This window comes from Annulohypoxylon truncatum (genome assembly GCF_022578515.1).
Source record: "Annulohypoxylon truncatum strain CBS 140777 unplaced genomic scaffold F4807scaffold_32, whole genome shotgun sequence".
In the NCBI taxonomy this organism is placed as follows: domain Eukaryota; kingdom Fungi; phylum Ascomycota; class Sordariomycetes; order Xylariales; family Hypoxylaceae; genus Annulohypoxylon; species Annulohypoxylon truncatum.
The window spans coordinates 222,465-248,382 of record NW_025953818.1 but is presented as its reverse complement, the minus strand read 5'-3'; the positions used below and the strand labels follow the sequence as shown (position 1 = coordinate 248,382).

Here is a 25,918-nt window from a genome sequence, read left to right as displayed (position 1 = left end):
ACCTGGCAGGGAAGGATTTATGATCTTAAAATGTCTCTAAACTCTCGCGACTACGCCGCAAAGTTGCATCCAGCCGCGGCTCGCTATCGCTTCGGTGAGCCGGATTAGGTTCATAGTCATAAACAGCTATAACACTGCCGCCTAGATAAGTCGGGCTATGGCCCGTATGATCAATATAACGGCATGGGACTTCACTAAGATGCTGCGACTCTAGAACAGTGGCGTAATTCTTGTTAGCTTGATGGTCTGGCGAATGGGTGTTTAGCTTCGAAGTTACCCAGACTACACTTTATCCTACAAGTAAACGAACCGCTTAGACCGGAAATGAGATTAGGGTACCTAGTTTGACGTTCATATAACATCGGAGTCAGGCCCAACTTATCTCCCCGAGAACCGAAGGTGATCCTGAGATGTGTTGTAATACCACTGAAATGCTACGCCCCGGTCGAGCCTAGAACTTTTCAAAACTGACCATCTCGAACAAAGAACTCCTTCACCGAAGTCAACCCAAACTCAACAGCAGCCGTCTCGGCAGAAAGACCGGTAGGCACATCGCTTGCCCATCTCTGAGCCGTGATTTGAACGCTAGGTCCCATCTTCGCAAGTTCATCGTCTGTATACGGCTCTATAGTAACCGGTTTCCCAAGACCTTTTCCTATCTCCTCAGCCAGCTCTCCGATCGTCAAATTCTCGGCTGCGAGATCGATCTCCCTGCCCGAGTACTTATCCGGGTCCAACAGAGCCTTCGCAACCGCTTTTCCTACGTCCGCGCCGTCAATCCAGCCCACTTTCGCTTCGGGATCGTAAGCCGTCCTCAAGACCCTTCGCTCATCGAAACCCGGGAAAAGGAATTGACTAGACGGTGGTTGAAGGTTTTGCATGAATGTGGCTGGCCTAAGGATAGTCCAGCGTTGAAGGCCGGAGCTCCGCACGAGATTCTCGACCGCGTCTTTGACGAGCCAGTACTTATACATTAGATTGTCCGGGCCCCATCCGGGAATGGACTCGTGCTGGCCAGCGTTCACGACTGTAGAGCAGAAAATCCAGGGTACAGAGGCCGCGTGAGCGGCTTTGATAAAGTTCTTCGTGTACTCGACATTGGGTGGCATCCCTTGAGGTCCGCTACCGGGAAGGTTAAGGAACGCGGCGTCCGTGTTCTGCATCCCTTTGATTAGAGATTCTACATCTTCTAAGGATCCCTCGACCAGCTTTGCGCCTAGATCTGAGAGCGATTTGGCAGCCTGCGATGAGGGATTTCGGACAAGAGCGTAGACGATATGCCCATCACGAAGACAATATCGTACGACTCCTCCCCCTTGGACTCCGGTGGCGGTCGTGACGAAGACTTTCGACGGTGACATGATTTTGATGATTTAGAAATGGAGAGAAAAGTCGAGGTATGGAAAAGTTGCGATATACGCAATCATCCTACCTATATAGAAGGGAAGGCTATCCTCTAGGTAATATAATGAAACGTGACAGTGGATTGAGACTCGCTGACTAGGTACTTCGAACCAATAAGTACATTTTGCGCAATGTCGCGATAACACGCTGATGGTTAACACGCAGATCCCGCAGGAGGATTGCTGACAGCATATTGTCCTCTGCCTGTGTGACTCGAACAGCTAATGTGCAACTTTGCCGTAACTTACCTATGGCTACCTAACTTACCGATCGCACGATAAGCTGTTCTCTTCATTTCCATCACAAATGAGAAAATAAACTGGGCTGGCGGTTAATCAAACCACTTAGATTTGTATGAATATCAAGTAAAACGCATACTTACCTAGGTAGAGTTGAAGGTAGGCTTCCGAATGAAAATTGCAACTTGGACTAGGACGAGTAGTGAAGCCCATCCTCCGGGTCACTTGAGCGTGAATAAAGTCACGAAATTTCCCATTGGTTATTCAAATTCTTAATGTGTCGTCCCCCTGCGCAGAGTTCTATCGCAGAGTTCTATCGAGACCTCTAGGCTTATTTGCTTGAAATTGAGAAAGGTGGTTCTCGAAGCCGTGGGGTTCATTAGCGTTAGACCATCTCCTCGGCATCTACTAGCTCTGATGTGGTGAGTTCTAGGCACATTCTTCTGGGGCACTTGATACCTTTTTCTAAATATATAGGTAGGTAGCCATTGTGGAATTTCATCTTCTTCTCTTCTTCAAAATGACACTTGGAGGCATTATTAGAGCCCTGTTAGAAGATGATAATTACTCCGGTCCAGGTGAGGATACTACTAATATATGCGAAATGATCATTCACCTTACCTATTTAGGTAAGTTTGTCTAAACGAGGAATACGAATGCGGGACATAAAGCGAGCGAATCAGAAGCTCAGATCCGAAAGTGGCTGAGCCACAATGGAACCTGCTGCCGCACCTTGAAAGATCGACATTCCTCATGCCATATCAGTCATGGTGGTATATGACGTTCGCTTCAATCTTGCGCCGTGTTGCCTTACTTCGTAGCTCAGTTTATGATACCCTATCCTCCCCATGATTTAGCATTGTTACCGAGGAAGTAATCTCTATTCTTGCTAACTATGATAGGCCATTTTCGGCTCCTATCTACACTCATTTCTATCTCTGCTCACGGCAATGCCTTCTCAGGGAAATAAGAGGCGGAAAGCGGGCAGCAGTTCCCAGGGAGGTACAAAATCATATATTCCGACATCTGGTTCCGGCCCAGGGAGTCAATCAGATGAAAACTTCTCCGAGAAGCTCCTGCAAGAACTTTCTGTCATTCCGGATAATCCGCATATAACGACTACTAGTGTTCAGCCGTCATCACAGGATGGAGAACCTATGGCGTCCTCCATAATGACACCTATCTTCCTAACCCATATACTCCGTGCGGTCCTAACCGATCTCATACCTCCATCTTGAACGCGATGAGCATCTGCAATATCAATCCGAGCCTCCCTAGACTTTAGTAGGCTTACCAACAACCAAGATAACATGACGAATTTCGCAGTTTAATAGCACATTGCGGCACGCATATATAATGTCCATGTTATTGTGAAAGGCATATTCACGCTTACTTCTTGGGCGGCAATTTCTCCAGAACCACCTGGTCTCCCGTGATCTCAAAGTCCCACGCCGCACGGTCATCGATATCCAACACCAACGTGTACTTCCCAGGCCATAAAGTCAAGGCACCCTCCGTGTCACTGCGCGAAATAGCACCTAGCTTAACATCTAATGTTGACGTTCCAGCTTCACCTGGTTTGATATCATGGATCCTATCAAACGCTACTAAGCTCTTGATTGGATAGGGCTCAGGCCCATACTCTCCCTTTAGGAATGCCAACACGACATAGTCGGACGTCACATTCCCTGTGTTTACTACTGACACGGGGATTGAAATGAATGGTGCTAGATCAGGGTAGTTGCCCGAGGCTACGGGACCAATATCCGTGAATGAAATATTCGACGTGAGGTCTGCTGTTGAGAACGTAGTGGGGAGGTCTTCGGGAAACGATACGTTGAAACTCGTATAGTGCAGACCGTGGCCGAAGGGAAATACGGGCTCCTTGGTGTACCATTTATACGTTCGGCTATGAGCCCCATTAGTCAAATTCTCCGAAACCCCCACGGAAGAAAAGGAAAATAAGGGGATTTACTTACCCGGTGTTCCCAGTACCGGACTGCAAGTTCATGTCCGTCATCTGGACCTGGTTCACATAGTCTCCCGGGTATTGTGTCACAGGCAGTCGACCGGCGGGCGCCGTTTCGCCAGTCAGAATACTTACCACCGCCGCACCGCCGTCTTGTCCCGGATAGCCAGCCCACAATAATGAGTCGACGCCGGGCTCAGCGACAACCTCCGAACTATCGATCATAGTTCCCATTTGCACCACCACGAGGGGTTTCGTGCCCTTTGCCGCCGCTATCTGCTTAATAAGGGGTATCTGCTGCCCCGGCCAAGTAATCTGCTCGCGATCGCGGTCCTCCGCCTCGATACTTGTATCAATACCCCCGACGAAAACCACTGCGTCTGCAGCCTGCGCTGCGCTCAAGGCAGCGGAGAATCCCGAATTTGACGAGCCCGTGATGGCGCACCCCTGAGCATTGGTCACGTCGTAACCGGCCGCCTTGAACGCCGAGACCACCGTCGAAATGCTCTGCGCGATACCGTAGTAGTTCCCCTGCATTTGTGTAGTGGCGGTACCTAGAGGTCCGATGACGGCGACTTTCTTGATCGACTCGGTCAGAGGCAGCGCGCTGCCGTTATTCTTCAAGAGCACGAGGCCCTCCTGCGCAGCGCGAAGCGCCAATTCCTTGGCCTCGGGCTTCGCGACAGCATCCCAGCCGAGTTGGCGGTACGGTTGTTGGGCCGGGGGATCGAACCAGCCGAGTCGGACCATGGATGCGTAGCGCCTGATTAGCGAGTTGTCTAGCACGGTGTCGTTGAAGAGCTTGGAATTATATGCCGAAGGCAGGTTCTGAGGCCAGAATTGCCCGCAATCCAGATCGGTCCCGGCGTTAATACTCGCGGCTGCGGCGCCCGCCGCCGAAGATCCGTAGTGGTGGTCCGTCCATACGTTCTGGAGCGCGTCGCAGTCGGCCGTGACCCAGCGGTCTTCGCTGGTAAAGCCGTACAGCCCGCGCAATACATCTTGCAGCAACCAGGGGTCGGCGCAGGTCGGCACACCATTGACGGCATTGTAGCTGCACATGGCGGACTGCGCATTAGCGTCGCGTATGCACGCGCGGAACGGCTGGAGGTAATAATCCTGCAGGTCCTGACTGCTAATCTTCGCGTCAAACGCGTACCGCCGATTCCCCTTCCAATTCTCCATGTCGTACCCCGCGTAATGCTTGCACGTCGCCGCGAGCTTGTAATACGGGTCTGCGCTCAACCCGCCCTGGAGCCCCGGGATCAGCTGCATCACGTACTGGCTCATGTGGTACGGGTCTTCCGACGGCACTTCCTGGCCGCGCCCCCAGCGCGGGTCGCGGAAGGGATTGATGTTCGGCGTCCAGAAGTTCAGACCGCAGCGCCCGGCGTTGCTGAAGGCTCGCGCCTCGGTGCTGGTGGTCTCGGCGACGGAGCGGATCAAGGGCATGTCGAAGGCGGCGCCCATGGTGATGGGCTGCGGGAACGACGTTGCGTAGCTGAAGTTTCCGGAGTTCGCGAATTCGACGCCGCGGGAGCGGGCGATTCCGTGGAGAGCTTGATGATATCTGTTAGCTCGGAGGTATTTACCCCTTTTTAAGAAGAAGTGGGGGAAGGGATTCAGATACCCTCATTCCACCATTCGTAAGATGGGAGACCTAGACGCGAGACACCCGGCGAGTTATCCCAGGAATTGGACATCTTCTCGCTACTGCTGAATTGGGAAACGAGCTGAATAATGAGATTAGAACAACTGGTTATCTTGTATTAAGGTGGTAGTCATGTTCTTACCGCCGCCGCCCTAGACCATGGGTCAAGTGTGGTGTTGCATACTTGGTTCGAAGCAAGCTGTCTTATTGTGAGCTAGGGATATATGATAAGGGGCTATGGGATCCTTTTCATATACTCACAGGTCCGGATTGGCAGTTTGGAAAGTCCCTGGCGATTGTCCCTTTCACGGCGAAGAGCGCGATGACGCTCAAAAGAATTCCATAAGCCATTTTCGCTCAAGAACGACCACAATTCTGGACTTTTACTGTAATATAGATGTATGGGGGCCGCTTCCATACGTTTATTATATATATACATACCCGTATATAATCTAGAACACCTCGGGTAAGATGGAAAATGTCCTTAAATACGACTTCAATATGTAAACAGTATTAGTAATGCGGGGCTAAGTCTTTTAATCTATGTTATAAATATAGGTACTGAGGTTGAAGTCAACAGGCTCTCAGTTGAGGCTACGCTAGGTATTTAGCCTAGAGATTCTCTTGGAATTGATGTAGAAGTGAGATTGGATGATCTGTTAAAGCAGAACCTTAAGACCTACCATAGGTACGATAGCAAGTAACATACTGCACGTCAAGTAAGCAGCTCTGAGTCTATTGTAGGAATCCCACTCATGTTTCAACTATCTACCTAGCTAATAAAAGATAATGTTTTCTCAGTTGTATCTCTAAATACATACCTAGGCGCCTAATTGCTTATACGTACCTAGGTACCTCATGAACGCTCACCCAAACCCAACCGATCCACACCCGTGCTCCTATCCCTTCGCATCATAGTTCTCATAAGCATCGTCAACTACGACCAATAGTTGGCCCAGTACCCATTGCTTGTTCTTCGGTTTACTCCCAACGAAAACAAGCCCCAATCCAGCCACGGAGCCCGAACTTAGCACCCTGCGTGATCCTCGATACTCCTACCGGTGTCCCCTCGGTCATAACTGCAAGCGCCTCCTTGAATTTTTCGATATCATTCCCAAGTTGATTGACGGCAACTGCCCTGTTACTCGTGTCGTTACCTGAGCTGTAGCTTCCCCTATGAAGGGCAATTACTACTCCCGAATTGTCGACGGCAGGGCCACCAGAGGCACCTATGATAAGCCAACATAGTCAGCAACCACATATTAAGAGAGTTATATTCTGTTGCGTACCCTGGTATGTATCTCCATTGTGACCAAGTAGGCCATAGGTATCAGGCACGCACTCAACCGTGGCGTAGCTGTAACTAAGATGAGGATGCCAGTAACCATTTTGGTCCATGGGCATGTCGGTAGAGAAACCATAGACGTTGACATTGGTAGTGGCTAGAGCAGTTGGTGACCTTGTGTAGCGCATGGGTTTAATCCCACTCTGAAAACGGTTTGAAGTACGAAGAATGGCGAAGTCATTCTTCGCCGAAGATGCCTCGGCCCACTGGAAATGAACAGCCCCGGCATCTACATGGTAGATATCTGGGCCGGCACGACTATCCCGACAAATGGTAATTGACACGGCAAGCCCGTATTCCCGATGCCAGATAGTATGACCAACAGTCATGACATGTTCACTGTCAATGACCACTCCTGATCCATTGCCGAGCCAGTGCTGTCCAAAACAGTCTATGAAAGTCGCAAGCACTCTCACAATCCCTTGAAAACATTAGTCATGTCCAGATAAACTAGGCTGGAGCTACATACCGCTACAAGGCCCGTCATTTAGAACGTCGACAGCTGGGTTGACTTTCCTAAGGTTCATGCCAAGCAAAGCCTCTTCATGGTCAGACGGGAGTGGTTGTCTGAACACAATTGCTTGAGGTTCTCGTCCATCAATCTCTAGATGGCGTGGTAGGTGTGTCCCGTTCAAAAAGATGAGACTTCCGCCCTGGACTTGACGGAGAGCGAATGACTCGAGCCGTGTCGGCCAAATAACATCGTGGTCGGTTTGAACCTTAGCGGGGAGGTGGTTTAAGAGAGACTTGAACAAATTAGCAATGAACTCCATCATGGCGTATGATTTGATGTCTTAGAGCAGACCTGGCTTGTCTTGATGGTTTTGACTTGAAGTTATACTTGAAGGCCTTCGTACCAGGGCCTTATTTACCTATGTTGCCATGATTGATTTTGTTGTGACAATGAATAGGTACATAATTCGTGACTTGACTGCGGAGACAGCTTTGATTCAAAATGTCAAATGCACTCGGTTGTCTCGATGCCACATTCATGTGTGCCACGTTTACGAAGAGGTAGATGTATCCAATCAAATGTCAAGTGGGATTACACAACAGGAATGTGACTGAAATCGGGTAAGGATCATCAGCAAATGCCTACAAAGTGAAATTTCATTGAAAGCTACCTAGGTACCGGCTGAAATAACAAGGGCCAAAAACCAAAAACCGAAAATCGAAAACCAAAAAATCGAAAACCAAAAAAACCGAAAACCAAAAAACCAAAAAATCGAAAACCAAAAAACCAAAAACCAAAAAACCGCTCTCCCCTTCCCTCTACCCCTCTGACCTTAAGTATCAACCCACAATTTATGCCAATGAACAACTGCTTAGGTAATCTACAGTACATGCATTGGAGGTTACTTACCGCTTTCTGGTCTGCCAGTTTGCTTAAACCACACAGGAGAAGTAAACGGTGATTTCATAATCGGGACATGGAATTCCTAGAAAAGAAAGGTGCTACAATAACCTAGGTAAAATAAAATAAAAATTCAGGCACAAGCACAAGAGTATTTTCTTAGAAAACTTGTCAGTTAGAAACCTAGAAATTTTATAATGATAACAAATTAATGATTGTTCTAATAAATGCCAACCAAGCTATACCTACTAGTATAAGAATTTGCTAAGACTGTTGGTATGGCCATGGGTGGGTGGTTTGCTAAATAGCACAGGTAAAACAAGGTTCGCGATGATTCTTGGTGTTGTTCTTGTTAAGTGTGTGTACGAATAAGCTAGCTACCTACCTAATTGGCCACTTTGTGGCCAACCCCTCCACACGTGACTACCTTACGTAATCAATATCCCAACAAAGACTTTAATCTAATATGTGTGTAACGACGGAACTTAGAAGGATCCATAAACAAAAACAATCTTAGCAGGGAAATAACACTTTCTTTATGGAATATGTATAAACTCCAGAGAGATCAATCCGCGATGATATTCCGGTAATACTATCAAATATAGAAGCTGCCATCAAAAGTAGAGCAAATTACCTACCTAGTCTTCACTTTGTTCCGGGGCGCTACTGCAGGTACAAGCGGGTAGCAACAGCACCGATTGAAATCGATGAGGTCAGAGATTGAGTTGTTGCTTCCACAAACTTAATATGCAAACCATCATAGATTATAAAATCACCAATCATTCCAGTCTGATCTTCAGAACTTTTAACCTCTCTCAGTTAGGTTTGAAAAAGACCCTCAATTCATCCGAATAAAAGGGCACAACTCCCAGATCTGCTTCGACTCTGTAAGTGAGCTTTCTACTATTATCTCTACTATCTCGCAAACATAGAACGTGAAATCATGTCTCGATCCATACTCATCAAGGTTTTTAGACTACCCAACGTCAACCCACTCATCTCATCTCAACGACCTGCTCTTCAGAGGCTTTCCATCATGGGTGACCGAACCGTCACCTCGGAAGTCATCTCCGAGATCACCGCTCGAGAGAAGGAGCTCACGAGCGAGAGCAAACCTGTGGCTAGTGGTCCCACGGCTCAAGCTCAGAAGCACGCCAACGAGCCTGTCACAGGAAAAGTTATCTCCGACATCACCCAGGGCGAAAAGCACGTTACTAGCCGTAATGTGCCCGTCCACGGTGGTCCCGCCGCTCTCGCTCAGAGCATTGCTACATCCGTAAGTGCTAACTCTTCTCCTCGTCTTCCATCGGTCGAATAGTTAACTAGCTTTTCTAACATTTCCCGTCACAGAAGACCAACCCGGTATCCTCGCACACAGGCCGTCTAGACTCGGAGACCATCTCGGCGATTTCGTCCGCGGAGGCGGCAATCACGGGTAAAGCTGAGCCCGTGAAAGGCGGCCCCACGGCACAAGCCCAGAGCCACGCCGGCGAGCCAATCAACTCCCAGACCCTGCATGACATCACCGAGGGTGAGAAGCTGGTCACCGGCGGTGAACGCGTCAAGGGAGGACCCACCTCGACGGCTCAGAGTGAGTTGAGCAAGAGTCAGGGTCAGAACCAATCTTAAGTTCATGATGGTGCGTTCATGATATCGTAGGGAGATGAATTTCAACCCATCTGCGATGCCTGACCGCTTGTGAGGATGATATGGTGGCTTGTACGATAGCAATAGAGGATTAGATGGGGCAAGTGGACACGGCTCACGATGGAAGGTCAAAAATCATACCTCATGTCTCTGTACAATTAGCCTGCTTAGCCGCTCTTTGACTTTGGTGACATAGACATTCACTCACCGAAAAGGAAGAAAAAAGCTTTTGTTCTTCTAATGCGATGTTTCCCCCGAAGTAGCGGGCAATTGATCAGAACGAATAAATCAGCGTAGCCCAAAGACAAGATGTAGAATCAATTCAAGTTTGCAACTCATCGGCCCTGTAATTTATCAAAATTTATCAGAAATTCGAATTTTTTATACAAGGATCTTATGATACAAGGCTCCGGATATCTCATCGTATACGCCTTATCAATCCCTGCCGTCAAATCTCACCACCCACAAAATAAACTTAGACGCCTAGGAAGTATCGAGGTTAAGCAGCACAGCGCTAGAATATAAGTCCGGATGTCCCATCGTGTCATTAGTAGTAGTGCCATTCTTTAAATAACAAAATCCAGCGTTGATTTTATTCAACGTTACGGCCACGCAGTAGCCGCCACCAACACCCGTGTTATTCGCCAAATTCGAGGCGTACGCTTCGTTGTACTATAAGAGCCGGCGTTAGTAACCTGTTCCTCATGTCCCGAGGTACGAGCTAAATTTCAGAACGATAGTCTCAAAGCAGGGGGATTTTGGTGAAGAAAACTCACCGCGGCGCAAGCCATAATGCAGTTCTCCAGCGTCGGCATATATATCTTCAGAATATCGTGTGTCTGCGCTGCCGCGGAAGAGACGTAGTTCGTGTAGCACTGCTGCTTGAATTGCTGCCCCTCCTTCCCAGACTGCAGCGGGAAGTCACTCCCGTCTACGGCGTAAGGTGTGTACGTCTGGCCATTGATTAACGGGCACCCGCTATCTGAGGGTATAGGACCCGTTGATGTCACCGTCGTCGTCGCTGCAGGTTGCGAAGATGTAGGTGTCGCGCCACCTGCTGATGAAGAAGATGATGATGTCCCGTTCGTTACAGGATCGCTGCTGGATTTCTTAGTAACCGAAAATATGTCCACAAGACATTACAAGCATCACAGAATAGCACGAACCTTGAGGCATTGTTAGTGAGCTTCTGCTGCTGCTGTGCCTTCAGTCCACCCCCTATACCGCCGCCTAGGGCTGCTGCGAGGATGATAAAAACGATCACGACCAGCGTCCAAAACAGCGGAACGGTGAGTCCCAGCACCCGTCTCTTCTCCTTTCCCTTATGACTTTCTACATCGGATGACGGTGACTGCGGTAACGCCGTAGCCGCCGATCCAGGCACATCGGGCCACCCTCTTGAACTCGGAGACCACTTCTCCTCTGCATCCGGACTATTCCCAATCACATGGCTCGGGGGGTGCGCCGGTAAGGGGTACACCGGCGTGGCATGTGGGACGACCTCAAGGCCATCGGGATACCCGGCCGGGTACTTGGGCGCAATGTTCTCGCTGTAGTTCACGCGGTACCGGAAACTCGAATCGTCTTCCATCGAGGCTCTTAGGTAGGAGGAGCCTTCCTAGTCATAGGCGTATATGATTCTACGTAGGTTTATTGCATAAGCACCTCGTCGTCTCGTCCATGATCCTACGCAGGATTAAGCAGAATGGGGACCAGAAAGCAAAATCTAGAGCCAAGTCCATAGACATGCCAGAAGGGGGGGAGCAATGCACATCATATATGGGGGAGAGGAAATCCCGCAGCACATGTCTGTCCCCTTTCCACCTCCAGCCGACCCCTGGCGGCCGCCACTCATCTCAATTTGTTTCCGAAAGGTAACACTACGGAATCCTCATCGAAAGAAAATTCCCAATGCGGCCAAGGACGGTGACATGGGTTGGTTCATGTGCTAAAATAACTTCTTAGTCAAAAAAGCAGCGGCGGTGCGACGACGAAGCTGAAAGCCGAGACCTGCAAGGGAGACGTCGACGTGCGGCACAGAGTTGCGCTTGAAGCTTAGTCGAATCTATTGAAATCGGCTATGTGACGTGATTACAGCCAGGCACATCCATGTCAACGGCGAGAACGTGGCTCATCGATCGGGCTGGCTGAACGGTGCAGACAGACGGGTTACATCCCACCGGTCAGGGCAAGGCGGAGCTGGTGGTGGGTGTCTCGAGGAAGAAATCTTGGTTCCACGCGAAGATCTCCGACGATCTAACCTAATTCGCACGCAAGGGGTATTGCCTGCAGCTTTCGTTGATGTAACCACGTGTGGGATGGATAAGCTAAACGGGCCAATAGCGCCGCCGAGGTCCATCACGGAATCCTATCGAGATGTTGTTTCTTTTTGGGGGATTCGATACCCTCCCCTCAAACCATCTCGAGATTGGCTCTTTCGGATAGGCAGCGAGAATTCTGAAACTTGCGCTGCACGTAGATATATCCGTGCATCGGACGATAAGAGTATTAATACATACCACCTTTACGACGTATCTAGCAGGTACGCAAGGTCGCATTGAGCCATTCCTCAAACGAGTTTAAGTGAGACGTCGACGCTCGATAGAGGCAAGTAGAAAATGATTAAAGAAGGATCGAATGTCCTCGAGTTGCTAGATTACCTCGTCTAATAGCTTCGTGACCTTGGAACCTGGAAGTTGATATTGAAGGAATCGTTTTAGCTATTAGAAGAGGAGCCGTCGATATCTTGAACGTCACTAACCTTGATGGCTTTCAGCACGGGCCACAATAGGCGCTTTTTCGAACATCTAAATAGTGGGACAAAAACTCCGAATGAAGGATTCAACTAGTTGAGTTGTCTAGAAATCTGCTATATGAAAGGGTTTACAGGCAGGCCATCTACTACTTACCTATGCCTACTGTACATCGAAAAGAGACCATCGTCAATAACGCTGGCATTGAATTTGATCCATCCACTTTTAATCAATCTCAAGACTCACGAGTTTCAGGGTCCAACGTGCTGAATTGAGCCACCTGCCCGATATAGCATTCACCTTGCTCTCTTTGTCCTGACTCTTGAGCTGTTACCACAAGGGTTCGCCACCAGGAATCCTTCGAGATCATAGCGTTGGACCTATCCACGAAGGATTCAAAGAACAATGCTTCTATCCGGACCATGTCAATTTTAAGTTTAGCATACCTGTTCGTCAGTCCCTAGTCTCACTGGCGCTTATCAAAACGCACCATCTAGTGTATGTTAGCCGCCTGAGATGCTAGTTTAAACCCGGCGCAAGTGCGCGAGCTTATATCTTCTCGGCTGGTAGATGTCCACAGATCATCGACATAGCACGTTATCGTTCATTATTATGGAGAATACCTAGTTTCCTAGTTTCCTACTAGGTTATGTAATTATCGACTTACCATGCAGGTAGCATCAGAAATCGTGAAACACAATTGGCCACTCTGGTATAGCGCGATCTAGCCAAGTTTCTACGTACATTATCCCACTTACAAGGGGTATAACCATCTGCCAGTTAAGGGGTAGACCCGCCTTAGCGCCGGTGGAACCGAGTATACCATGTAGGCTATACACCTAGGTATGTATGATAAGGAAAAGAATCAGGGTGGGCATAGAGGGTAAAAGGACACTATGAGAAGACCCCCACAGCTCGATAGACCCATCTAACCACCCCGTTCCCGAAGCAGCTGCTTCAATACAGCAGCAACCTCTTCCAGCGCGAACTCCGCATGCTCCCCAGCGGGCAACTTCTTCATGAAAACCAAGCGAATAATACGCTTAGAAATGGTCTCCACATCGCGCGCATTCGCCCACGCCTCCGTCCCGCTCAGGCTCTCGAAGAGGTCCACGACCTTATCCAGCGACCCCTGTTTCCTCGGGCCGAGGATCCTGATCTTCTTATTCTCCAGCTTCTTCTGGAGGAGGCGAAGACAGTCCTTGGGCCGCATGTTCGGGAACACCATCTCGGTGAAGCGGCCGCGCAGGCCCTCGTTCGTGGCCATGAGCTTGTCCATGTCCGCCTCGTAGCCGGCGAGCACGATGACGAGCTTGTGCGCGAACCGCTCCTTCGTCATGCAGTCCACGAGCTCGCCGACGGCTTCCTGCGCGAACCGGTTGATGAAGACGCCCGCGAGGTCCGTCTGCCCCATGCGGTACGCCTCGTCGACGAACAGGACTTTGCCCAGGGCCCGCTCTAGGAGGTTCTGCACCTTGGGCCCCGTGAGCCCGGTCCCGGTCCCCACGAGGTCGGTCACCGAACAGTCCATGACTTCCGTGGTGGAGAGGAGCCCCATGCTATAGTAAATCTGGCCTAGGGCCCGCGCAGTCGTGGTTTTTCCTGTACCTGGCGGCCCTTTGAAGACGAAGCTGAACGGGACTTCCTCGCGCGGATCGAGGCCGTACTGGAGCATGTTCGCCGTCATCGTCTGGTAGCCCTGGAAGACCGAAATGATGTCCTGAAAGCCGACCAGGTCCTTGAACAGCGAGCGGTAATCCTTCTGGTTCCGAAGTCCGCGGTCGTACTCCGGGTCGAAATCGCGGGGTTCTAGGACGATGCGGCTCGTTTCGCTGTCTGCGTCTTGGTGTTCTCTTGAAATCGACGACGTTCGGTTGTTATATAAGGCTAGTGCCCGGCTGATTAGGTTGCGGACCGCGCCTCCGTTGCCAAAGTTCGGCAGCTCGCGTTCTCTTTGGAGGATTTCCATCGCGACGGATTTCGCTTCGTCGGTAGCCATGATGCCATCTTGGCCAAGCATGATGTCGAGAATGTTGCTTAGAGTTTTGACGTCGTAGTTTTCGAACACAAAGGCATCCTCTAGGGGGAATCTTCTTTGAAATCCGGGGTTGGTGTTGCGGTAGAACTCTTTCATTCGGTCCGGGTATCCCGCTAGGATGATGCATCGGTTGTTCCCAGGTTCGTTGTCGACGTGAGCGACGATGGTATCCACGATGCCTTTTCGGAATATGTCCGATTTGTCTGTGCCATACTCCGAGCCATGGTAGAACATGTGTGCTTCGTCGATAATAAGAGTCTTGCCTTCCGTTTCCTCCAGGATTTTTCGCGTCTCGTCTTCCGAGTGTCCAACATACTTCCCGAGAAAGTTCGATGGCGTCTTCAGGACCACTTCACTGCTGTCGATAAATCCAAGCTCCGCGATTATCTGACCGAAGAGTGCCGCTACGGTTGTTTTCCCCGTTCCGGGCGGTCCTAGGAAAACGTAGTTGTGCGAAGTTTTCAAGGGTTTTTCTCCGGCCCTTTCGTGAGTATAATTCATATTTCGTCGAGAAATCAGCCCCTTTATGGTATTCTTTATCTTCTCCATGCCAGCCATCTTCTCAAGCTTCTTCCATGCCTCGCTTTCCTTGTAGATGTCTATCGGAGGGTTTCCGAAAAAGTCCGATTCCGTCAAGTCGTAGGATCGGTTATGAATGCCCACAATCATGTTGGTCTCCCCTTGCGTTGCCTTCTCTAAACGCTCAGCGCGCCGGTGAAGCACTTTCTTTATCTCGTCTTTGAGCGTGTTGACGTTCTTATAATTATTTTGGCCTCGTCCGTGTCCAACCTTTCTAGCAAACATGCGGAGGAACGGCGCGTCGAATCCACCTTTGACCTTCAAGGAATCCTTCTTCAACAAACAGATCAGGATTGCGAGTAGCTCGTCGTCGGTGTAATCTTTGAGGTTAAGCCGTCGAGAAAAGCGACCATGAGCTTCTGGCTGGCTGAATATTCCTTTGAGCTTTTCGTTGTCGGTATCAACTACGAGGATAGAATCCTGGTCATTACGCCCGTTTATCCGGTACGGGTCGTAGCTGTAGTCACTAAGGTCGTCTGGTAAGCCACGGACTAGAAAAGAAGACATGGGATGACGCATCATGCGTTCCTAGAACAGTTTAATCAGTCAAACAGCTACATATTCTAGGTAGTGTCGCTATGGATACTAACCATTTGTCGATAACTGTCATTTTGTCTACCGTCCATCGAGGTACACACCGGCCCAATACCTAGAAAATAAAGATAATCTCTGTAAATATTGGCAATGGTTGATCTGCCCGTGCCGGAATTTCCTGTTATTATTAGGTCTAATTTCAAACTCCTTGATGGAGGCATCTCCTTGCGAGCTTTAGCTGCCTTGACTCGATCCCGAACGGAAAGGAATTCCTTTTTGACTTCTTCTAGCCCGATCATCTTCATGAGCTTCTCAAGAGGTGAACCTGGCTTTCTCATAGACCTTGGTTCGCATTCGAAGAGAGATGGCGCCAAGTGAGAAAACGGGAATATTATTCGCCGTCGGCGTGCGTCGAAGATCGAGGGGTCTAGGTGGAAGAAGGGGAATCGAAAAGGGTATTTGTGGAATCCAAAGTTCGAAGAATCCAAATGGAAAAATGGGAAAACGAAGGCGTCGTCGGTAGGAAAAGTTTCCAGTTCATCCTTCTCGTCTTTGATGGCGTCTGGTTCTGGATCCTCTGTCACGGCGTATTTCTTCCAGGTCTGATAGAAAGACTTCAAGTCGTTAACTTCGTCGATCATAGTTGTAGGACCATCTGGAGGGATAGAATGGGGAAAGCCGGGCGCAGATCGAGACCGATAGTGGAATCGGGGGCGAACCATGTCACATTCTATCTGTTTGGTAGTGTCGGAAATGGTCGAAGTGACATCTTTCGTGCAGTCGCCATGCGTGTTTTGCGTTCCAGTGCCCTCATTCTTCTCTTTGAGAGGCTGAGGTTTAGTATTGAACTGTGTGGAGTTAGAGGGCTTCAGAGTGGAAGCAGAATCCATACTAACACATATCGATGGAGACGAAGAGATTGATGACGAGTATATGCTGCAATCACCACTGGTGCAGCTTTGGGAATCATCCTCGTCGTTATCGACATCAGGTTTCAGGAACGGGGCCATGATATAAACACGATATCCTCCAATCTTGAAGTCGATTTGGGTACGGAAATGAATATTCTTTTTTGACAGTCAATGAACCAGATACGATATGAAATAGCCGGCCGGAATGTAATAAGTTAAGGGAAGGGTTTGTCATGGTGAGACAAGTGACCGGGCATGAGTTAGGTTGGAGGCCGTTGTCTGGCCGCTCTTTCTCTTGACGAGGCTGAGAGCAAGCGTAGGCAAGTCATCGCGTCCAGTCGAAAGTTCGAGTGTATAGTGTCTAGGCAGCATAGAGCAAAAGCCGAAAGCGATTGAACCAAACGCCGGATATGCACGCCGCCTAGCAGTTGTTGCCTTGGTCTACCTGCTCATCAGGCCTCCAATCCGTGCTTCTGACAAAGAGAGTTCTACAGGAGAAGTCCGAACCTGAGCCTCCCCGAAAGACGGTTGGGGCCCAAGGCATATTTGCAAACTTGAGTAGTTGTCATTCTAGTTAGGCTTCGTCGGCGGTCATGCCGAGTACACAACACATCGAGGCTGATGACTGATTGCATATTTGCCACCGCAGAGCCAATATTGGTATCAGCCTTCGCAAGTTTCCATGCTACTTCAAAATAAAAAGTAAGGCAACTCTCAGCCCTGCCTGGGCTACCTTGTCCTAGTTTGAGTGCTTATGGAAGCGACGATGCGTTCATTGGACCAGGGCAAGCCGGCACTTTGCTGTGAAGTGCGAGCCTGCAGGAATTTATTCCCAGCTGTGCACCCAACTACTGTTACGATTGGCGTAGATCATATCGATTCCTGCCAATCATATCAGCAACCACCAATTCCCCGCATACAGTAGATTGCAACGCGTATTAAGCTTTTCCATAGGGCCGTAAGAACCGTAAATAGTAGTACAGCAGGGAATTTATACCTGTTTTTTTTTGCCATTTTCTTCTTCGGCACTGAATCCTTTGAGAGAAGTTAAGGACAGTATGTAAAAAGTCACTAAGTGTAGCTCAGGTAAAGACTTGTATCTAATCTTTTTAATTAAATATTCCCGTTTGTCGACGTTTTGGACTCAGGGGTAGGTACATGAATACCTCGTGAGGCTGGGCAGGTTGGGGTGGTGGGGACGTGGGGTTATAGTTGTGGCTTATTTGGAGCTAATTTCTCCACATACAAGATCAATACTTCGTACACTAATCAATTATCTTCATCTCCACAACATTTGAGACTCCTCTATAGGCGTGGGGATAAATACGGACTCAATTTGAACGTAACAGTATCTAAGGTTACCTATGAAGAGAATTACTTGTTTCACTACAGCCGACAGTGCCTGAGCCCTTCTACCAAAAAAAGAATTTCCTACTCGTCAGCCTGCTCTTGTCGGTTATTCTGGAAATTCTGAAGATCCTGCTCTCTCGTCTTGCTAATCGATGTAGCCTTAATGGTTCGCATAGCGGCCATGAAATGGCGACGTCCGAGCACTCTCCTGTCGCTGTCTTCGGCTTGCTCCGAGATGCACTCCGTTGCAGCAGTCACGCAGAGGTTCTTGAGATCAGATCCGGTGTACTGTGGCGTGAGATTTGCCAGAGTTGCTTGAGTGATGTCTGGGCCCAGCGTCTCATCTTTGAGAAGCAGACCTAGGATACCGAGCCGCTCCTGTTTGGTCGGTAGATTGAAATGGATACGCACGGGGGCACGTCGCATTACTGCAGGATCCAAGTCGTTAGGCCGATTGGTCGCCAGGAGGATGAATGGCGAATCAGTCCCACTCATAATCCCGTCCCATTCCATAAGGAACTTGTTGAGCATCGCTCGTAAGTGGCGTTTCTCGCCCGCCTTTCGTTCCCCCAATAGGCCGTCTGCTTCGTCTATGAAGACAATGGTCGGATACATCTTGCGCGCCATGGAAAAGACGGCTTGGATCATCTTTTCGTCGTCACCGTGACATTTCTGCCATACCTCGGACGTTGAGATCGAGAGCATGTTGAATCCAGATTGCTTCGCTACTCCTCTCGCGAGAAGAGTCTTTCCCGTACCCGGAGGTCCGTATAGAATCGCTCCGGTCACCTTGTTATTCTTGAGGACGCCGTGGCTGAAGGCCTTGGGTCTCTTAAGACCAAGTGCCGTTGCTTTCTCTACTTTCTCAATCACCTCACGGTCAAGGAAGATGTTTTCATAATCTGGGGGAATATTGTCTAACGCAGTCAAAATGAATCAATAACTATAGCGATACAACATCCGTCGAGGGAGTGAAGTTACTCACCTGTGTTGACAATACACTCAAGCAACATCTCCTCGAACTTCCCTCGGGCTAATTTTTTCCACTTCTTCATTTTCTGCTCGTGTGTTCGTTTGCCGGGATCGTCAGTGTTAGGTTCAGAGTCCAAACTGCTAGCGGACGTATCCGATGCATTGCACTCTTCCTCGCTGTCGCACAAACCAAGCTGACCCGTTCTCCGGCATTGATTGGCTGTCAACTTGCATGACCGAGATGCAGCCTTCTTCCGGGAGCAATTCTTCTTTCGACCACTGGAAGAGTGCGGCGTCTCTGCGGAGCTACTGTCCGAGAGGTAGAGATACCTTTGTTCTTCTATCTTCTCTTGTTCCCCCAGAGACACTTTCAACTTCCCCATGGGGCTTTCTTGGACCTTGTCAGTGCTCTTAGTAGGAGTGTCGAGTTTATGGTTGATGCCATGTTTAAGAGCTTGTTGCGGCGTCACCGAAGCATCAGCCTGTTCTTGTGAATATGATTGCTGAATGACGCTCCGGTAGCGATCAACGCTACAGGCGTTAATTGCACTGGCTATATCTAAGGTCATGATGAATGTGTGCAGAATGTGTTGTTCACAACATGAAGGCACTGAAGCTACATAAAAATGGGCTGATATATCATGTCTATATTTCGATCAGGAGGCCTCTTAAGTCGTTTTTCAGCTTGCAAGTTGCAGACCGCGCCCATTTCTACCTAGGTAGGCTGCAACCACACATTGCCTCATTTCAATATTTTGTACAGCCTACCTTATTTAGCCTCACTTATGCAGTCATTCCATTAGGCATTCAGTCGGGCATCGACCGCCGCGGTGGCAAAACATTTTCTATGTTTACATTTAGGTGAACACTGAATACCTAAGCAGGGTTATGCAATATGCGAATGAGGCCTACACCGAGATGGTGTACAACCTCATAGACCCCAGTAGGTCGTAGGCGTGTTGCTCTATAGATACCTTAGAACGCAAGCGTCCCCTTTCCTCTCGTTTCTCGTACAAGCCAAAAATTCCTACTCGTACACAAGCAAAACCACCATGTCGACTGAACAAGACAAGCTCAATGTCAACAGCAGTTCCTCGACGCGCGATGTTTCCATGGATAGCCGCGTTTCGCAGGCAGAGACCAGAGACGGCCATGAGAAGCCTCAGGAGCATGTCTACCCTGGGCCAAATCGTGTAAACTCGATGCTCTCGCGCCGCGCGACGTTCTGCAGTGCTACCAGAAACCAGAAGAACAAGTTCACCCGCCGCATGCAACGTTTGAAAAGAGCGAACTTTCATCAAACTTCAAATACATCTTCGCGACAGAATGATGGCGAGCCGATGGACCGAGACGCCGTGCCGATCAGATGTGATCTGGACACCATTATGGAATTGATTTCATCAGGAGGGCAGTGCGTCCGATCCTCTTCGGATCGTTCGAAAACAGTCAAATTACCTGAATTCGATGATCTCCGTGCATATCTCCCCGCAGGCCTTAGTGCCACAGAGCTCTGGAAGGACGAGGCTACTAGACTAAAGGGAATAGTGGAAAGCCACGACCCAAGTCTGGTCTTCAACCCTAAAGGCTTCTTCAGCGGAGATGGTGAAGAAGGGTACCAGGACCTTGGTAGGCTGGCGGAGATCGTATTCTCTGCCTTTTCACTTTGCCTGATGGACAACGAATGCATTAATGTCGAATCTTGCAAGGCCCTTGCCAACAGGGACCGCCTCAAAAAGCTCCTTCAGCAGGCGCAAGTGAGCCAGACGAATGGCGAGTGGGAGGAGAACAGAGAAGGAGACCAGGCAAAAAAGAAAACCTCGGACGCCATATTCTCGTTGATCGACTATATCTCCGCTATCTTGGCCAGATTGATCTCTCAATCAGCGACTGGGAATTTTTGGTGCGGCAACGTGCTAGCTGTGCTCACGAAGCGTGTGACTAAGCTAAAAGTGTTGCTGCTTGACATGAATGCCAACACGCTGATCTCTTGCCAAGCAGGCGAGGCAGCTCTCGATAGGACCGGCCTATCTAGTAAGCTCTCAAATGGAATCCTTGATGAAGAAGAATGCGAAGAAGTTCTCCGTATGATCGACACCGAAACCAAGGAAGGCCTCACCACCACAGCGAACGCAGAAGTCGCCCGGTACTGCGTTGATCAGAACCGGAACCGTTCCGGAATAGATACAATATTTCGCTACCTACTCCTCTCGCTCAGATTCCAGAATCGATCTGGACTACACGGTACATCATTTGAGATCTGCGGTATGGTTTACGCAACTGGATTTGAGGATTTCAAGGCTCTCCTCTTCCAAGACAGAGACTTGGAGTATTCGGCCTCTTCAGACCAGGACACTATCAATACTGCTCACTCGGCATTCAAAATCTTATACCAGGCCTTGAAACACGTTAAACAGGACGCTCCCCGCAAACCTCCTGGTCGCCTGCAGACAACGGTTGAATGGGGACATTGTGAAGCCGAAGATAAGACGCCACGAAGTAATCTCTCAGCGGAATATTCGATGTGCGATTTGTCACAGTATAAGATGCGCACAGCCGTTATGGACTCAATGGGAGACATAGTCACCGTGATGGTTCCTCTAATCCTCACCAGCCCTGTCGCCGTCTCTAACCTTACCAAGTACCGTACGATGATGGCGCTAACCAGCGACGCTAAGGACGTCGTCCAGCCATTCAAGGAAAAGGACTACAACGCCTTCTTCCGTATGTACACAGACAAATTCGAGGTCGATAGCAAAGCGTGGGACGTCATGCGTCTGTCTGACGCAGTTAAGGCCAAAGTCTTCTCTCGCTACAATCTGGCCTCCGGCGGAGATACTTCCAAAAGCTCCAAAAAGATAGCCCGAAAGATGACCGAGATGTCGCGGGAGATGGACGGCTGGGTGATTGACGAGAAAGGTATCACCGTTAATTGCAAGTTCCAGGTCTGCTATATCGTCCTCGTCGCGTTCCTAATAGCCGCTGGCGGGCTATCGGTCATCGCAGCGGGCGACCGCATCACCGCCGTGGACCCTTCCAATCTATCGACGTATCTCTGGGTCGTAGCTGGTTTTTATCTGCTAGTGTGCAAGAGCCGGTTCGTCCAAGACTGGCCGTGGAGCGACTTTTTGCATTTTCGCGTACGTTGCCGATCCGTGTCGGAGCTGCACGCCATCTCCGGTATCAACGAGCAGTTCATCATAGCCAAGCTCCTGCACGATGAGCGCGGCGGTGGCGTGTTGAAGACTCGAGGGCCGTATAATAAAGTCTTTCTGCAACACGGCTCGGACGAGGGTTTCTCGATTGATTGTCCCCTACACATGACAACGTTACTGCTAAGCGGATTGATCATGCTCAAGGTCGTTACCCCTCGCGGTCATGCGTTGGTATGTCTAGACGCTCGGCGTGGGACAGAGCTCAAGGTGGTCGAGCACCAGGGGAGCGAAGCCCAGGAGCATCTGGTCTGCGATGATATCAATCGACTGCAGGATCAACAACGGTGGAAGAAGCCTCAGGACAAGATGAGGCTACAGTTGGTGAAGTCGAAGGAGTTGAAGTGGAAAAGAGTGCAGGGTGTTTATAAGGATATGGATGCTATATTTGTCTAAGCAGATAAAAATCAGGGGATAGCACCTATGCGCCTGTTTATTATACACGATATTAATATGAAGCATTCCATTATTACGATAATCCAATTTTAACACGTTTCCAAGTTCTCTCAACATAAAACTATTTTCATTACAATTATACGTCTACCCCAGCGCAAAGCTTCGGGTAGCCATTCCTTCTCATTAATACTAAACGATAGTGAATTAACTTAACAGCCCCTAACGACCCCTTTTCCCTCGATGCCATTGAACTTCCTATCCTATCCATAACGTACTCTACTCCATACAACTCACAGCCACCCAAACATCACATCTAGCCCAAGTTTAATTCACTCTTTACCAACTCCCTTGAGTCAAACCAACCCAAAACGAACCAAAACAAGCCAATACTCAGTAACAGACCAAAAAAAAAAAATCACATAAACACACTGCCCTCCTCATCACTCGCCATGCGCCTACGCCTGCTACTCAGAAATAAATCGACCATCTTCTTACTCCCCAAAGTCTGAGCGGAACTCGGCCCTAAATCCGTCTCCGGACTCAGCCCACCAGCTCCAGCTCCCTTCACACCATACGGCAGATTCTCACCCTCGACATCCTTCGGGCTAACATTCTCCGCCTTTTTCGCATTCACCAGCGCGAACCTACGCCTTGAACTCGTCGAGCCGCCCAGCTTCTCAGCCGAGGCCTTCGGCCCGGGACTCGGCGTCGGCGTGACGAATTTATTCTTATTGGCCCCACCGGAACCCTGCTGTCGCTTGACCAATCGCAGCGTCGATGTCGGCGCCGAAACCGTGGTATTGTTTCCGTTTCCCGCGAGCGTGTTAACAGACGCTCTGTGCGCGAGCGATTTACGACGAGTGGAGTCGAAAGGCCCTTTTGTGGTCGGCTCGGATGCGGGGTTGGTGGACTGCATGCTGGCTAGCGATGGCGTGGCGCGCAACGCGTTCCTAACTTGCGTCATGGTGAAGCGCTCGGGGACTTCGTTCTCTTTGCCATTGCCGTTGCCGTTGCCGTCGTGTGGGGCGGGAGACGTGCTCTTTCTCTTCATTGCCGGCCTCCAAAATTGGGTTTGGGTCTGCGGCGTAGATACCGGGATTGCGTTTTGCTCGATGGGTGCGAGCGCCGTGTCTGGTTCCGGGCGCGTGGGCTTGTAGACTTCTATGTTGGAGAGGCAGGGGAAGGGCAGGGGCGGCTGCTCCTCATCGTCGTCGTCGTCGTCGTCAGTGTCGTTGATTTGGGCCTTTTCCCGGATGTGGCCTGAGGGCCGAGTGGGTGCAGTTCTCGGGATAGTATACTCAAGGACGCCGGATTCAGTGCGGTCAGGTGTGCCTGTGCCTTCGAGCTTAGAGACATTGGCCGATAGCCATGTTTTCCATTCTACGGAGCTTGTGGAAGAAGTGACCCTGTGCTTGGCTAGGGAGGGTGGTGTGGGGCGGTAGACGGGGGGACTGAGGAATATGGTGGCATCTCCGTGGACGTTATTTGGCGGCTTTGGGAACTTGTCGGCGACATTTGATGGGTCGGTCGAAGATCCAGTTCCCAGGTCGTCGGTGGAGGAATACACGCTTTCGGCGTATTGCATCTTCATGTCTAGCTCCGTATCGCATGTACTCGGGCATCGGATGGGTAAACTAGTTAGGGAACGCATCCAAGGGTTGCATTCGGGAGACCTAAGGTGCGTGTTTTGAGACTCCGCTTTGATCGAATCTTGGAGTGCACGTCTATACGGACTCCGCGTGCGGAAGAGATGGCACGTTGGGCTAGCAAAGAAGGCCGAACTTCGAGTCGATAGTGCTCTTGCTGGAGGTGTAGGCTCTTCAATACGCGGTATAGGAGATTTCCAACCATCGGTATTCAGCGACTTACTCGCTTCGTCTCCCAACAGCATCGACGCCGAGGACGGGATTCCCGGTTTAGTTGAAGATGTCCCAACAGGAGAGGGAGATTCACTTGGCTCCGCCTTAACTCTTCTACTATTTGCAACGGGCTTTCTCTCAATCGTTCTCGTTGACGATGTGTTAGATAGACCATCGGAAACGACGTAGCGAATGGTTGCTGGCGAGTTGGGTCCTCTGCCTTCGTGGTGCTGTGAGCTACCTCTTGGGGGTACGGCAGCTGCGGTGATTAAGTTGTCAACAGTCTTTTTTCTCTTCAACTCGTTCCCTTTCGAATGTTTGCTGGTATCGCTTAGCCTCTTCATAAGTGCCGAATAGATTCTTTGGCTGTTAACCGTTGCTGGTTGTATCGGTATCGGCGGCGGTATGGAGTGGGGACTGTTATTCGTGTTCGTGACATGGGCCGCAACACCGGGGTATCTTGCCGACGATGAAGAGACGTGCATCCCGTTTTCTTTTATGACAGATAGGCGCTGCCGTTCCCATTCTCCCTTACGACTGCTCAAAGTATTGATGGTGTTGGTGTCCGAATTCGACCAGCTTGTTACCCGAGATCGCTCATCCGAGGCTCGTCTTTCGCTTCGGAGGCTCTCGACACTCCCTTGTCGCGAGCGAAGTTGCTGATGCGAAGGAACTGCGTGCAAGGATGGAACACCAGATGGAACACGAGAAATGGCAGCTTCATCGCTTCTGGAGTCGAATTGGAACTCATTGATCCTCATGTAATCATCGTCAGTGACGTGTGACTTTGACGCCTCAATTTGCTGAGGAGGAAACACCTCCTTATCAGAATCCCCCTTGACCAAACTAAAGAGACTCTTCAATTTGTGTTTAAAGTTATGCGAGACTTTCCGAGCTCGGTTTCTCAAGCTACCATCTTTTGGTATTTTTCCGTTGATTAGTATGGTGTCATTGCTGACGTCTCTCATGCTCTTTCTGATGAATTTGTCCGTGTTACCAGACCTCGAGCGAAGGAAAGACGGTGGCAGAGATTTCGTAAGCTTATCCTTATTGCCTGGAGATCCAGCATTTCCATCCATGTGCGGCGGAATAGGGGCGCTACCACGACGCTTGAAAGACAGCATTGGTTGATCACGACGTCCTCTCAAGAACGACATAGATTTCGGTGCTTTGAGTTTGATTGAGCGCATGCTTCCCTCTCCATCCATGTTCACCGAGGCCGCAGATGATGGAGGTATTTGATTCATCGTCGTTGAAGTTGGAGTCCGAACGTGGTTTCTAGAGGTCATGCTCACTTCTGAGCAAGTAAACATTGACCTAGACTTCCGAATCTTTCGATATGATGAAGGAGCTGAGGCAAAGTCATCCTCAGGTGTATAATACTCCTCTCCTATGAAAAGAGCGTTGATGTAATCGCCAGCTGTACCTTTGGCAGCAGAGACCATTCCGACAGCGGAGGCACTAGTAATCGGTCGAGGCTCGATACTATCCATAGCGTTTCTTGACTTCATGCTATTCGTATTGGAATCGAGCGTCGTATTATCGGCTGTTGCGTGGCCTTCCATGCTCCGCGGAGCTCTGTCCCGCACGAAGCGAACACTTTGTTGACGTCTGATGACAGAGCCGGTACGTCCCCTACCAGGAGTGCCGTCATAGCTATTCGCGTCATTCAAGTCGTTGTTCCGTGGTGGTGGCCACAGCGTTGTCT

At 49.7% G+C, this 25,918-nt stretch overlaps 9 protein-coding genes across 9 annotated transcripts; 2 read left to right on the top strand and 7 right to left on the bottom strand.

Annotated features, from left to right (window-relative positions):
- Nucleotides 1-222: 222 nt before the first annotated feature.
- On the bottom strand, nucleotides 223-1,694 carry F4807DRAFT_221133 (NAD dependent epimerase/dehydratase). Its single transcript, XM_047994064.1, has one exon. The coding sequence runs from the start codon at nucleotides 1,359-1,361 to the stop codon at nucleotides 462-464; it is 900 nt and encodes a 299-aa protein (XP_047851241.1). The 5' UTR covers nucleotides 1,362-1,694; the 3' UTR covers nucleotides 223-461.
- A 728-nt stretch (nucleotides 1,695-2,422) lies between these two features.
- F4807DRAFT_438004 (glycoside hydrolase family 3 protein) lies at nucleotides 2,423-5,979 on the bottom strand. Its single transcript, XM_047999094.1, has 5 exons — nucleotides 5,525-5,979; nucleotides 5,406-5,462; nucleotides 5,243-5,345; nucleotides 3,623-5,171; nucleotides 2,423-3,552 (listed from the first exon to the last, which is right to left on the bottom strand). Exons 1-5 carry the CDS (start codon nucleotides 5,612-5,614, stop codon nucleotides 3,033-3,035), a joined length of 2,319 nt encoding a protein of 772 aa, XP_047851240.1. The 5' UTR covers nucleotides 5,615-5,979; the 3' UTR covers nucleotides 2,423-3,032.
- F4807DRAFT_438000 (trypsin-like cysteine/serine peptidase domain-containing protein) lies at nucleotides 5,962-7,652 on the bottom strand. The gene is made up of 4 exons (XM_047999093.1): nucleotides 7,078-7,652; nucleotides 6,553-7,029; nucleotides 6,065-6,492; nucleotides 5,962-6,003 (listed from the first exon to the last, which is right to left on the bottom strand). The coding sequence occupies exons 1-3, from the start codon at nucleotides 7,382-7,384 to the stop codon at nucleotides 6,245-6,247; spliced, it is 1,032 nt and encodes a 343-aa protein (XP_047851239.1). The 5' UTR covers nucleotides 7,385-7,652; the 3' UTR covers nucleotides 5,962-6,003; nucleotides 6,065-6,244.
- Nucleotides 7,653-8,731: 1,079 nt separating this feature from the next.
- Nucleotides 8,732-9,906, top strand: F4807DRAFT_221036 (uncharacterized protein). The gene is made up of 3 exons (XM_047994063.1): nucleotides 8,732-8,849; nucleotides 8,938-9,238; nucleotides 9,313-9,906. Exons 2-3 carry the CDS (start codon nucleotides 8,999-9,001, stop codon nucleotides 9,589-9,591), a joined length of 519 nt encoding a protein of 172 aa, XP_047851238.1. The 5' UTR covers nucleotides 8,732-8,849; nucleotides 8,938-8,998; the 3' UTR covers nucleotides 9,592-9,906.
- Nucleotides 9,907-10,092: 186 nt separating this feature from the next.
- On the bottom strand, nucleotides 10,093-11,200 carry F4807DRAFT_463406 (uncharacterized protein; the record flags this gene model as incomplete). Its single annotated transcript, XM_048001978.1, has 3 exons — nucleotides 10,093-10,281; nucleotides 10,386-10,707; nucleotides 10,776-11,200. 3 exons carry the CDS (start codon nucleotides 11,198-11,200, stop codon nucleotides 10,093-10,095), a joined length of 936 nt encoding a protein of 311 aa, XP_047851237.1.
- A 2,090-nt stretch (nucleotides 11,201-13,290) lies between these two features.
- Nucleotides 13,291-16,523, bottom strand: F4807DRAFT_463405 (P-loop containing nucleoside triphosphate hydrolase protein; the record flags this gene model as incomplete). Its single annotated transcript, XM_048001977.1, has 2 exons — nucleotides 13,291-15,507; nucleotides 15,570-16,523. 2 exons carry the CDS (start codon nucleotides 16,521-16,523, stop codon nucleotides 13,291-13,293), a joined length of 3,171 nt encoding a protein of 1,056 aa, XP_047851236.1.
- A 1,157-nt stretch (nucleotides 16,524-17,680) lies between these two features.
- F4807DRAFT_220999 (P-loop containing nucleoside triphosphate hydrolase protein) lies at nucleotides 17,681-19,556 on the bottom strand. Its single transcript, XM_047994062.1, has 2 exons — nucleotides 18,760-19,556; nucleotides 17,681-18,691 (listed from the first exon to the last, which is right to left on the bottom strand). The coding sequence occupies exons 1-2, from the start codon at nucleotides 19,313-19,315 to the stop codon at nucleotides 17,856-17,858; spliced, it is 1,392 nt and encodes a 463-aa protein (XP_047851235.1). The 5' UTR covers nucleotides 19,316-19,556; the 3' UTR covers nucleotides 17,681-17,855.
- F4807DRAFT_220998 (uncharacterized protein) lies at nucleotides 19,557-22,456 on the top strand. The gene has a single exon (XM_047994061.1). It carries the CDS (start codon nucleotides 19,799-19,801, stop codon nucleotides 22,349-22,351), a length of 2,553 nt encoding a protein of 850 aa, XP_047851234.1. The 5' UTR covers nucleotides 19,557-19,798; the 3' UTR covers nucleotides 22,352-22,456.
- Nucleotides 22,457-22,465: 9 nt separating this feature from the next.
- F4807DRAFT_437984 (uncharacterized protein) lies at nucleotides 22,466-25,290 on the bottom strand (the record flags this gene model as incomplete). Its single annotated transcript, XM_047999092.1, has 1 exon — nucleotides 22,466-25,290. A coding segment is annotated over one exon (2,524 nt), but the record flags the coding sequence as incomplete, so codon positions are not given.
- Between the last annotated feature and the right edge of the window lie 628 nt (nucleotides 25,291-25,918).